We start from the raw sequence: 13,355 nt of genomic DNA, 5'->3' as shown, positions 1-13,355 counted from the left end.
TAATTGTTAGTATCTCCTAGACCTCCAAAATATTTTTCCATTCAATTCCGGACACTGGTAATAAATTTGTTTGTTTTATTTCTGAAATCCGAACTTTTTCCATACATTTCAGAAGTTATTTTACCTTAATTAGTCCAAGCTCTTATGGTCATTTTATTAATCTTTCAGGCATTCGTTATCCAAGCATAATATTTAGACACAACCATCATCCAGATAAAGGTCCAATAAAAGTGAATTGAATTATTGTCTCAAATAGATCAAGGACAATATTTGCATATTTCCAAAAGGCTTTTAGTACTATCAATACTGACATTTTTCCAATGCAAAAATGGTTTTTATGGGGGGAAAATAGAGCATACACACTAATAAATAAAAGTCACGAAATATTGAAGTATTAATATTAATTAGTACGTTGCACCGTTACAATATCTCTCTTGTACGTGATATAAGTAAATTGAGAGGCCCATATAATATACTTCCTTAGGAAAGCTACAATACTTTTGCAATGATTAAAGAAAATCCTCCCCATGACTAATATAATGAGAAAAACTCCTGGGTTTTGCACGAAACCCCATATTAAACCTAAAAATTTATTTCTTTATTATCATTGAACGGCAGTGACTTCTACAGTGGCATTTTAATGCGTAGAACCTTGTCAAAGAAGATTGAAGAGACTGGTAAATCAAGTCGGGAAACCCAAGTTAGTTACACTCTATTTAATTGGTCGACAGCAGGTTGTTGTTATTCAGAAGTGTTATTGTGGCATACGAATTGTCTTTTAATAATTAGCAAGTAAAAGAAGCCATTTCCAAATTATCTTTTGATGTATGTACGTGTTTATTATTGATAAATTTTAAAACTTATTAAAGCCTTTTTTAGTTTATTGTGATGAATATTTGCAAAATGTGGATCATATTATTATTCGGTATGTAAATCGCATTTTTTGACTAATGACTAGTTAATTATTGTAATATTTTTCGGACAAGTCGTCTTGACGCTCTCAACAGAAGCTTATGGAAAAACGCTATATAATGATGCTGCACATATATCCCAAAACACAAGAATAAAAAGGCAATTTAGTAAGGGTGCATACATAATTTGATCGCATTAATAACAATAATAAAATTTACAGATAATGACGACAGTATTTTTTTCGAGGATCCTGATATCGATCTGAGAGACCAAGAACGTCGACAAGAAAATAATTGGGGACGTTTTCGACCTCTATCAACGCCACAAAGACCACGAAAACCTTTACAAGGTATAAATTATTGCATTTTATTAATTTTTTAATTGTATTACGCCCTTTCGTCTGTTCTTATATGATATACACGTCTGATCATTTCAGTTCTTGAGTGCGAGCAATAAAAAAATTAAAACAAAGGTCTGGAATAAAAGGAAAAATTGCTTAAAATGCTTGAAAGCTGTAAAAAATGACCATAAAATGTATGGAAAAAATTTCCAGGTTCCAAGAACATAACAAAAATTGTTCTGGATTGATTCTGAGTTAAATGGAAAATTATTTGGAAGTCCTAAAAGATCAATAAAATTAATGCAAAACTCTGGAACAAATTGAAAAATAATATACCGGCCCGGCCAAGCAACATTTAGAGTGCGGAAATGCATGTATATGTATGGAGAGACTTTTAGTTTAATTTGTTCTATTCTATACTCTATTCCTATCTAAGTTTGTAACTCTAGGTACGATTGCATAAGCCAAGCATCACTTCATATATTATTATCGTTAAATATACAGGGTCGGTTAAATTAGCAGACTAGTAGGATTTTTTCTGTTGATTAAAATGGTGAAAACAGAAAAAAAATTAAACATGATATCCCCTGTATATTTTTACATAAATCAAAAGATAATAATTTTCTTAATAAAAAAGTTTATTTACACTAATAGCCTAAACCTAAAAATAACAAAGTTATGGCGATATTAATAATTTTATCAAATTTAGACAAGTTGGCTTTGAAATAAATAACATCAAGTAAAACTGCTAATTAACAATAAATGAGCAAAAACATCGCCATCTTGTTCAATACATTTCTAAGCACACTTAAGCACACGTCTTCTAGCTTTTAAGATTGATCTTCTATCTTATTGATCCAATTATTTGCCTAATATGTGTTTGAAGTTCATCAACGGTTCTGTATTTTTTTTATACACTTCATTTTTTATGTAACCCCAAAAATAAAAATCTAGAGGGGTTAGGTCTGGTGACCTAGGTGGCCAACGAATCGGGCCACGTGTCGCAATCCATTTATCGTCAAACAGTCTAATAAGTAATATTCTTACATCATTTAGTTGATGGGGAGGTGCTCAATTTTATTTATAACTCTTAGAATTTCATTTACACTCTCAAAAAAAAAGTTTACAAAGAGGATTTCTAAATCCATAATTCATCTAGACTCAGAAACCGTTTAATTTCTCCCTATTTCCAGATGACATTTACGACCTTTTTTATCCAAATTTACCACAAAATCGACAGCCAATAGTTTCAACTCAAAGGCCGTTAAACAGTAATGCCGAACCAGGCGAAGGAACCACTCCGGCCTCAATATGCGAATCCAGATGTCCGACTACCTCCCAATACAATCCGGTTTGCGGCGACAATAACGTCACTTATTCGAACATATCGAGGCTTAATTGTGCCGTGAGGTGCGGCAAAAGTAAGTGCATATTTGTATATAAATTCTTTATTAAGAGTAAGGAAATATTAAAGTATTAATTAAGGAAAAGTCTTAATAACAGTGCTGTATATGCTACGGTTGCTTACGTGGCTAGGCATCAAAAGAAAAACGCCGCAGCATGTGTTTCTATTCATTGGCTTCTTCAGGACCAGAGAGGACACTGATAGGTTTCCTTAGTGTAGATGCTGCATTTTTTCCTACAAAACCGACGATACTAGATTTATACACTCGCCGGCACAAAATTCCGCCACCCTGAAATATTGGCCAAGTTTGATGTTTTATAATTTTTTTATTTTTTATCAGATTCTCACGATTTTGCCATCAGTTTTTAGATACATTTGTTGTGTTTTTTTAAAATCATTTTGTAAAGTAGCATTTTTCGATTAGGCTATATTATACAGGAGTAAAACAAACTGTTGTTTTTTCACGTAATTTCAAAAGACCCTGTAGGAAAATTAAGGTGAATAATTCTGTTTACATACTGTTCTCTTTGATATATTCTAAACATTTCAATTTTTGATTAATTCCATTATCTCATTTCTGCTGCGAGCTGCAAATTTTTTATTAAAACGCTGATTTGAAGCGTATTTTTATTAGGAGAAACAAACACTAGGTATATCATAAAGTTAATTAAAAAAAAAAAACAATTTTAATAGCGTGTATTTCATCCTCTCGCAGCAATAACAGGTTGCAGTCTTCGCGGCATCGAATGAATAAGGTTCCTTATTCTTTCTTGAGGAATAGCTTCATATTCTTCGATCAGCGCTAGTCGTAAGTCTTGCAAGGTTTGTGGTTGTACAGGACGACGACGAACGGTCCCTTTAAGTTGATCCCAAAGATGTTCTATTGGGTTGAGATTCGGGCTACATGCGGGCCATTCCAATCTTGGGAGTCGAACTTCATCCAGATATTTGCTCACTGCATGTGCAACGTGAGGTCTAGCATTATCATGCATTCATTAATGCGTAAATTGGTTCCCAATGAATGGAGCAAATGGGACATCAACTTCTTGAAGGATTTCCTCAATGTAACGGTGGGCGGTTAGAGCTCCATTTTCAATAAATACAAGATTGGTGCGTGCTTCGGTAGAAATACCCGCCCAAATCATGATATGAGATTTGTTCTGAAATGGTGCAGTCAGCATATCTTCCATTTCTACGTCTGTATACCCGCTCACGACCATCCGGCGTCCTTACCCAACTAGCAATTTCAGTTACGGCTACAACATTGTTTGACTATATCACTTTATTCAAGTAATAAATCGGTAACTGGTACCAAAAAAATATCTTATAAGTTTTAATAACTGCCAAGTAAAAAATAGTAGTAAGAAATACGTAATATTAACTTAATCCTTGACTATATAGTAATTATTACTTTGCGGTAACTCTGATGGTAGCTGATACCGCTTAGCGACCTGACTTTATTACTTTTACAACGTCGTTACTATAAAGTAGAAAATATTGGTCGATGGGACGATTAAATGGGAACTTTTAAGTAAGCGCGATTACAAAGTTAAATTTCAAGTTCTTGCCACTACATAGGAACATCAAAATATTACCACGCATTCATACACTTTGAAGTAATATTATCAGTAACAAGACCGAAATAGTTACCCTTATTTCTTTTTTAAAGTAATATTTACCACCTTGGCTATTAAAGCAAATTACCTCTAAGTAATTATTTCTACTATGCAGTAAAATATACTTTATAGTAGCATTTTTTTGAAATAATTTACTTATTCCTAAGTCATTTTTACTTTGAAGTAACAAAAGAAACTTCTTGGTAACTCTAACAACAAATCGCCATATTTTTTTTAATTATTTGACTCCATTTTGTGAAAAGGTATTACTTTTACATTTTATGCAATTTTTATTAAATTAGACTTTTTATATTCATAGGAGTAAAGAGGAGTGAAAAAAATTTTCTACCTTTTTTAAAAAATTAAATTTAAATATTTAGACTTGGTACATTTTTTTGTTAAAAGTCATTATTTTAATGAGGCGTTCTTTATTTTCATCCTATGTTGCCTATGTTTAACAGTAAAATTTGCTTCGTTTACATTTTTCCACTCCGGTAAGCGATAATATCAGCTATATTAAATACAATATGAAGTACAATAAGACATGAAGACATATAAAATTATTTGTGTTGACAAAGAAAGAGAATCAAAATGTTTGCATAATATTGTCTCAGTAACTTCTTAGTAACTAGCACTGCACAATTACTACTTTATGACACTCCGAAAACCACTATGGGACGTTAAAATGAAGTTCCCGGGACGATAGAATTACGTATTTGCTACAGCAAAAGAAATTTTGGTAAAAAAGTGGCCTAAACGGTTCCCGCGACTAGTAACCACAACTTTAAAGTATTCTTTATAGTCGCAATTACGTAGCTGTTGCCAAAAATGCTAGTTGGGTAAACAAACCCTGGATTCATCTGCGAATAGTACGTTTGCCCACTGTTCTAGAGTCCAATCAAAATGCGATCTTGCAAACCTCAGTCGGTGTTGTCGATGCCCAGGAAGTAATTGTGGACATCTTGCTGGACTTCGAGAATAAAGTCCAGCTTCTGCTAATCTTCTACGTATCGTTCTTTCACTTACACTTACTCCGTGAAGTATTCGCAAGTCATTTTTTAGACACACAGCAGTAGATCTTCGATCTCTTAAAGAACTAATGGTGACAAAGTGATCATCAGCTGCAGTGGTCGATCTCCTTCTGCCAGAGCCTAGTAAAAATTTCCGTCTGTAAATACCTATTCCAGGCATCTCGAACTGTAGATCGCGGAAATCTCAGAGTACGGGCGACATAACTTTTGCTACGGCCATCCTCTATTAACGCAACAATTCTACCCACGTCTGCTGGAGTTAATACCATATTGACAGACAACAAATTATAATAGTGACACTGTCAAACTTTATGTCACATTAATTGCGTCCTTAGCCAACGTCGATAATTTTTAACCGAAAACTTGACATTAATTATCTAAAAATAAGCTTCAAATCAGCGTTTTAATAAAAAATTTGCAGCTCGCAGCAGAAATGAGATAATGGAATGATTCAAAAATCGAAATGTTTAGAATACATCAAAGATTACAAGAAACAGTATGTAAACAAAATTATCCACCTTAATTTTCCTACAGGGTCTTTTGAAATTACGAGAAAAAACAACAGTTTGTTTTACTCCTGTATAATATAGCCTAATCGAGAAATGCTACTTTACAAAATGATTTTAAAAGATCACAACAAATGTATCTAAAAACTGGTGACAAAATCGTGAGAATCTGATAAAAAATAAAAAATTTATAAAACATCGAACTTGGCCAATATTTCAGGGTGGTGGAATTTTGTGCCGGCGAGTATATTAATGATGATTTTTAAATGTTTTAAGTAATATCTTACTGTCTTAATATTAATAATTTCTTTTCTTGTTTCCAGAGGTGCGAATCGCAGCTTACCGGGCCTGCTCAAGATTCACAAGTGTCACTGTGTAACAGGTATATGGAGGTTCCACAATAGACATTAGAATATTTTTTGGACTGAATCATAAAATTTAATGTTTTCACCACAGTTCGAATTATAATTAAAATTAAAAAAAAATAACTTAACAACTTTTCGTATAACTTAAGAATGATAAAACTAAACAATACTGCCTGTAAGGTCAAACATTAATTATTTTCCTTTTATATAAAAATCGAAAATATCTACAATTACGTAAAGTGAGTTTTTGCTATCTCAAGTACTGCATTTGCTTGGCGACTAACGGAGTGCTCAGGTGTTTGACAACTTTAGGCATCAATTGCATCTTGTCCATAATCGACTTTGGTATACTGTCTGTGTCCCTATAGTTCACCACCTGACCGTCTGGGTACTGGTACTTTACGTGATGTTTACCTAGAATAGAAGCGAATCAACTAAAAACATGCTTTATTGTCATAAAATATGTGGGAACATTTTCCTACTAGATAAACGATTCAGTGTCAACTAAATAGTGATTAAAAAGTAGCAAATAAAGAAGAACATATTATAGAAAAAGGCAATATTTTCAATAAAAATGGCAAACAACAAAATTATCACAGTTAGGAAACAAACAAATTAAGATAAAAGGCTTGCACACAAGGTTTATTCCCAGTGATGATCAAAATATTCAGTAGGACTATGTCATATTTTACTTTTAAGGAGTGATACAATGATTCTTTTGTAGTAAATCAAAGTTTGTCCAGACTCTAAATTAATTAGAAAATGGTTAAAAAATGTTAATATTTAAAAGTCATTCACTCTTTGGAATTAAAGTTTTGAGTGGTACTACATAGCCCCTTTGGCATACTATATTCTGTGTTTATCATTGAATAACAATAGACAAAATTTTTAATTAACCCAAAATTCTGTGATACTATCTGCACATGTCACACGAGAGAATTGGGCAATAAGACATATTCGAAATTATGGAAGTTGCATTAATTATTTCTGGCTTACTATGCTAGTCTTACCTAATGAGTTTTATTTCTCTATATATACTGAAAGCTAGTTTGGATTGAAATGATTGATTGATTGATTGATTGGAAGTTCGGATAAGTTATGAGAGATTTAATGGTTGTTTAATAGTATAAGGCGGAAATCAATTTTTTCTTTGAGAGAATGATTTTTTTGAAAAAATTAACAAAACACCCATAACTCAAAAACTAGTCGTCAGACAGGTTTGAAAATTTGAACATAGATTTTTCAATTAAATTGATTGAACACCTGTTTCAGGATTTTCCAAAAAATTCACAAATTTTTGAAAAAAACATTTTTTTTTGAGGAAATGATTTTTTTTTCTAAAAAATTTACAAAACACTTATAACTCAAAAACCAGTCAACCTAAACATTTGAAAATTTGTACACAGATTCTTTAATAGAATTGATTGAACACCTGTTTTAGGGTTTTCTAAAAAATTCACAAATTTTGAAAAAAACATTTTTTTTTTGAGAAAATGATTTTTTTTTTCTAAAAAATTTAAAAAACACTTATAACTCAAAAACCAGTGAACCAAAACATTTGAAAATTTGCACACAGATTCTTTAATAAAATTGATTGAACACCTGTTTCAGGGTTTTCCAAAAAATTCACAAAATTTTGAAAAAAAAAATTTTTTTTTGAGGAAATGATTTTTTTTTTCTAAAAAATTTACAAAACACTTATAACTCAAAAACCAGTTAAACAAAACATTTGAAAATTTGTACACAGATTCTTTAATAAAATTGATTGAACACCTGTTTTAGGGTTTTCCAAAAAATTCACAAAATTTTGAAAAAAAAAATTTTTTTTTGAGGAAATGATTTTTTTTTCTAAAAAATTTAAAAAACACTTATAACTCAAAAACCAGTGAACCAAAACATTTGAAAATTTGCACACAGATTCTTTAATAAAATTGATTAAACACCTTTTACAGGGTTTTTTAAAAAATTCACAAAATTTTGAAAAAAACATTTTTTTTTGAAGAAATGATTTTTTTTTCTAAAAAATTTACAAAACACTTATAACTCAAAAACCAGTCAACCAAAACATTTGAAAATTTGCACACAGATTCTTAAATAAAATTGATTGATCACCTGTTTCAGGGTTTTTCAAAAAATATCCAAAATTTTGACAAATTTAATTTTTTGAGAGAATATTTTTTTTTAATTTACAAAATACGCATAACGTAAAAACTAGCCACCAAAATCTTTAGTTAATTAAATTTATTTTATATATACTTCAACTCACAAGTACTCTCCCTTGTACCATATACAAATTATCAGAACTTCATCTTTATTTAGTCTTAATAGAAAAAGTAAGGATTTCTTACCCCTTTCTTTTTTTTTTCTCTCCCAACCAATTAATCGGTACTAGTAAAGTTAATTTAGTAAATATTAGATTCAGTGACTAATGAATTATACTTTACACTTAAATCAATCAATTTTTATGAATAATGCATTAGGGTGATTGTGTGAGCAACTTCAATTGGATATGCTATTTGTCTTATTGAGATTTGAACTATTTTTTGTAAAAATAAATTTTATTATTACTATTTATTTTTTTTTCAATGTCTGTAATTTAATAGAACATCTATAGTTTCTAGAAATCGAAGGTAAAAGTGCTTGTAGAAGATACTTTGCAACATCTGAAACATATCAAAGTACTCAGGCAGTGTGAATTTTATCTGGACACCTTCAGTTTAATTTTCAATCGCGTCTAAATTTATTATTAATTTTTCCATGGTACTTCTGGTTTTTACTTACCGTCCACCCACAGTTGAGACCCGTCATGGTATTTAACCCTGACCTCACCATTGGGGAGCTGAACGGCGGTACCGACCCCGGGTACCGAAACGCGTTTCTCCTTATTATTCGTTAATCCGAAAGCGCTGCTCGGAGTCGAACTGTTCATAGAGAAAGAGGGCTGAAAAAGAGAAAAACGGGGAATTTCGTAGCACTCACGTAAACCAAATCTTGTATTACCATAGCGGACTTTGAAATATTCTCTTTTCCGCAATTGCTTGCAATCGAAGACGGTCTTCTGCCGACAATAATTGGAAAATTGTTGCCTTGTAAACGTGACAAGGTACGCTCCAATAGCAGACAGTGTTCGAAACACTCCTCGGTGTGTTTCCACATCAGTTCGAACGTGCCCGACAAATTTCGACATTCGCTTTTCGAACGAAAATTAAATTTACGGCCGACGGAGTCGGTTAAGGTGGTGCCTTCTGTAGTTGTCTGAGTCACTTTTCCACCTAGATTTTAATATATTTGTTCGTTTTATTACATATCTTATAGGATTGCGTTGGGATACCATATGATTTACTCAATCAAATGCCTTAGGTAATAATAATTAGCTTTATTTCAAAATTGTGTTCACACATAAGATAAGTGAATAAACCACTTGGAAAAATACTTGCACAAAGGAAATAGTGTTAAAACCTACATAACTGAAGACCTACTTGCTATAATATACACTAATACTAAGATACCTATGCCCGATCAAGTGCCATTTTGCTATAGAAAGATATTTATTAATTATTATGTATAACTCTAATAAATAAATTTAAAGGCCGTTTACTTTAATTTTAAATGTCTTTTATGTTATTTAGTAGCTTATTATACATATAGTATGGTCCTTTCTCAGTGAGTGTCAGTCGATGTGCCGAATAATTACCGTTAAAGGTTATTTTGTAATATCTATGAATCGTTTATGGTACCAAAGTTTCTATGTTCGTAAAAAAGAAAGCATTTAGCATTTCATAAATATACAGAACATTAACGAAAACACAATGTCACGGTCTCAAAACATATAATAACAGGCTACACGTGTTTCGCTCTAGCATGCTATAACTAAATACAAACAACCTTAGTTTTGTTTTGACAATTACTTTAATTTTAGACCTGTTGATGCTATAGCTAGAGCGAAACACGTGTAGTCTGTGATTATAATATGTTGTGAGACCGTGACTTTTTGTTTTCGTCAATTTTGTGTCTCTTTGAGAATAATGAATGAGATTTTTGTATATAGAGCATAAATTGTCAGTTCTAAAAACACCCCTACAACTCTATTGAAAATCTATTTTTTTATTGATCTCAACATTCTCTTTTGTGCTAGAAACAATTTTTAAATGTCGCTGCTGCTGCCCCAGAAAACAATACCAATTTGAAATTCAAAATTTAAAATATATAGACTTTGATAATACCATACTTTAACAACGATTGAAAATTCGCATTACATATAACTTTCTTTATTATTTCGCTCATAAACTTGCCAACAATTCCAATTCCGTAGCAAACAGAGTTCAACCTTTGAATATGACTAGACCAATCCAAAAATTTATCAACATATATACCCAAGAATTTCGTACCATTCGCAATATTATAAGCCTCACCATTAAGTTGTATATCTGATGAATTTCTAGTTGTACTTAGCTTGGTTCCAAACAATATAATGTTAGTTTTTTCTTTATTTAAAATTATCCTTTTTTGTGTACTCCTGTTTGCGAAGAATACTACGTCCATATTCCGTTATTTCAATTATATTCCGCCCTCCAACTAATAAATTTGTGCCATCAGCATAACTTGAAATATTCACTGATTCCTGACCTGCTATACAATAGAGGTCACTGACGGTCACACGTAAATTACAAATAGTATCGACCCTGCAATACTCCCCCGGGTTATTCCAACTTTATTTTCCATTATCTCTGAAAGATATCTTTTCTCACATTTCATTATTCCTACTTTTTGTTTACCTTGAAATAAATATGACTGAAAGAATTGTAGTGAATAACTTCTAACCCCATATAGTCCAAATTTTTGAAAGAGAATTTTCCAATCATAGGCTTTTGGTAAATCAAGGCAGATGCGTAGCGCAAGATCATTTTTCTCCAAAAATTGCTTTAGTGAACTGAAAGAGCGCTGTTTGAGTTGACTTATTTCCTGTGTAAAAAATTGAATAATATTTTACTACCTAGCTAATTCAAATAATTTTGAAAAACCTGGCAAAAGGCTGATGGGTCTGTAATTTTTCATAGCTTCTAGATCATCTTTTTTATGTATTGCAATATAGAAACGATCCGGAAATGTTGCCTGTTTGAAAGCGATATTCATTAGGAAACACAACACATGACTAATATGCGATACTATATTACTTTTATTGTACTATTTGGAAAGTTAAAAAGCCAGAACTATGTTTGTTTTTTATTTGTTTCGCATAGTCCCAAATTACTTGAACAGTTTTTATTTATATAATTAATTGTGTTGCTCCACTGTCCTGTTTGATCGTCAACTATCGTAGATATTGAGAAGCGATCGTCGTCACGTCAACAATCTCCACGCGCTCTATGTGCAAGAGTGAGAGAAAGTGAAAAATAATGTTGCGTTGTTCACGCGTTCAGCCCAACGGAGCCGTCGCCGTCAACCTTTCGATGCTCTCTGTTACAGTCCACTATAACATAACCTTAACCATCACATTAAAGTTGTAAAATTGAATTTTTTGTGTTTTAATCCACCCGCAAGTAGAAAGATCCTGCCAAGCCTATTTGGAACAAAGGGAATTCTGCATTTTCACTACTTTTAAATATATTGTTGATAGAAACATAAGACTGACTATTTGGTTGAAAGTTGATATTAAATGGAAGTGTCTTTGGCTTATCCAATAACTCCAGTACAATGGACACTACTGATACTGATTATATTGGTTTGCAATTTCACTTGGATTACCAATTATTATCTGGCGCGTATTAATGTTGATCCATATGAATAAGATCCGGTGTGCTTTTAAAGTTGCATCATATTGAGACCTGTTTAGAAGGCTATCCAGTCGATTTTTACACGCTATAATGTTATCATAATCTTTATATTAATGTTTTCTTTTTATTTTTTTATTTGTATTGCCTCATTTTAGTGAAAAAGTGCATTCAAATAGTGAGCCTATAGTTTTCATAAAAGTATTCCACTGCGGAGAGTGTTTCCTTTGCATAGACATCATTCCAATCATGTTGTTTTAACAAGTTTACAAATGTTTCAATATTTTCCAGTGAACAAAATCTTGTGAACTGCATGCTGGTTTTGTTTACAAATTAATTATCCATACAGTTTTGTGACTCATGTGTTAGTTACTTTTTGTGTTTTCAAGAATAGTTTAATACATACGAAAGGATGACAATAGTGATAACTAATTTGCTTTATTATCACCATCTTTTAGAAGCTCTACGCTGAATTCTTTATAATGTTTTTCTGTTCACTAAGTCCTCAACATAAATAAAAAATGTTTCTAAGTTACCCATTGGTAGTGTATAAACTGAAGCCAGTATAAATTGTTTATTATCAATTTCAAATTTAAAAACATTTTGACTGATAACTGGTTGAGATTTCTTTTTGAATTAAATTTAAGTAATGTACATACACAGCAATTCTACTTATTAAGTCCCCTACAAAAGGCTTCCTATTCTATAGCTAATAGTTTCATTGCAAGTTGTCACTAGTTTTCCAATGCTCTGTTATGCATAATATGTTACTTTTTTCTTTTTTTAAAAACCACTTAGCTATTCCAGGTGAGGCCTGAAGAATCCAATTTTCCTGTGTCTTTTTACGGCACTCCTTTTTAGTTATGATTTGTATTTTATACGAGACTGTGTATTAGGGTGGAGCGAAAACTGGACCAAAATAACTAATTTTCGAAAACGAATATGCCTGGGTGTGCAAAAGATGCCTTTCGGCGTTCTTATTTACCCAAAAAAGTCCGAATGACTTATGACGATTCCATCGGCTGCCGAAATGACCTTGAAAATTTTAAAATTAAAAAAATCTTTAAAACTGCAAAAAAAGCCAAACATGCAGCTCTCAGATAGTTTTTCATGAAAAACTACCATAAACTCACCACGTGAAGGTGGCTGCATGTCGAGTTCCAACACTACCCTCCCACCCTTAGAATAATTTTTTTTATTTTTTCTGTTTTAGAACTGCTAAGAATTGTTTTTTAGTATCAAATTGCGGCAATATTTGTCTTGATTCAATACGAGCTTTAATAAATCCGGCTCGTGCTTCAGGGCCATAAACCGCCATAAAGGCTTCAGTAACTAAGTTAACTGCTCGTTCAACTGCCTGTGAATGACAAAGGAATTTTAATAACCCTATTTCATCAGGAACCAAAGAA

General features: G+C 31.9%; 2 protein-coding genes across 3 annotated transcripts in view; one reads left to right on the top strand and one right to left on the bottom strand.

Annotated features, from left to right (window-relative positions):
- The first annotated feature begins 676 nt into the window (after positions 1-676).
- Positions 677-11,652, top strand: LOC126745129 (uncharacterized). 2 transcript variants are annotated; one of them, XM_050452853.1, is made up of 7 exons: positions 677-825; positions 880-925; positions 987-1,079; positions 1,133-1,261; positions 2,446-2,673; positions 6,134-6,192; positions 11,496-11,652. In XM_050452853.1, exons 2-6 carry the CDS (start codon positions 889-891, stop codon positions 6,187-6,189), a joined length of 543 nt encoding a protein of 180 aa, XP_050308810.1. In that variant the 5' UTR covers positions 677-825; positions 880-888; the 3' UTR covers positions 6,190-6,192; positions 11,496-11,652. The 2 variants fall into 2 exon arrangements, with proteins under 2 accessions (XP_050308810.1, XP_050308809.1); XM_050452852.1 differs by lacking the exon at positions 11,496-11,652 and having other exon boundaries at positions 6,134-6,298.
- LOC126745128 (serine/threonine-protein kinase PLK4) overlaps positions 6,224-13,355 on the bottom strand; it is a 22,817-nt gene continuing 15,685 nt past the window's right edge. Inside the window, exons 10-12 of the mRNA XM_050452851.1 lie at positions 9,176-9,447; positions 8,957-9,116; positions 6,224-6,589 (exon numbers count right to left, since the gene is read on the bottom strand). Coding sequence (XP_050308808.1) covers positions 6,426-6,589; positions 8,957-9,116; positions 9,176-9,447 — 596 coding nt within the window. The 3' untranslated portion in view covers positions 6,224-6,425. The remainder of the gene's footprint in view (positions 6,590-8,956; positions 9,117-9,175; positions 9,448-13,355) is intronic.

This window comes from Anthonomus grandis, chromosome 15, assembly GCF_022605725.1.
Source record: "Anthonomus grandis grandis chromosome 15, icAntGran1.3, whole genome shotgun sequence".
Lineage (NCBI taxonomy): Eukaryota > Metazoa > Arthropoda > Insecta > Coleoptera > Curculionidae > Anthonomus > Anthonomus grandis.
Note: the sequence above shows the minus strand (reverse complement) of the source record. Positions and strands in the feature narration are given on the sequence as shown.

What these genes read in the sequence shown, in the direction of transcription:
- LOC126745129 (XM_050452853.1), top strand. Translation starts at nt 889, where the DNA reads ATGAATATTTGCAAAATGTGGATCATATTATTATTCG. An exon ending in AAGAATAAAAAGGCAATTTA is followed by an intron (nt 1,080 to 1,132) that starts GTAAGGGTGCAT and finishes TAAAATTTACAG; the next exon opens with ATAATGACGACAGTATTTTT. An exon ending in ACCACGAAAACCTTTACAAG is followed by an intron (nt 1,262 to 2,445) that starts GTATAAATTATT and finishes CCCTATTTCCAG; the next exon opens with ATGACATTTACGACCTTTTT.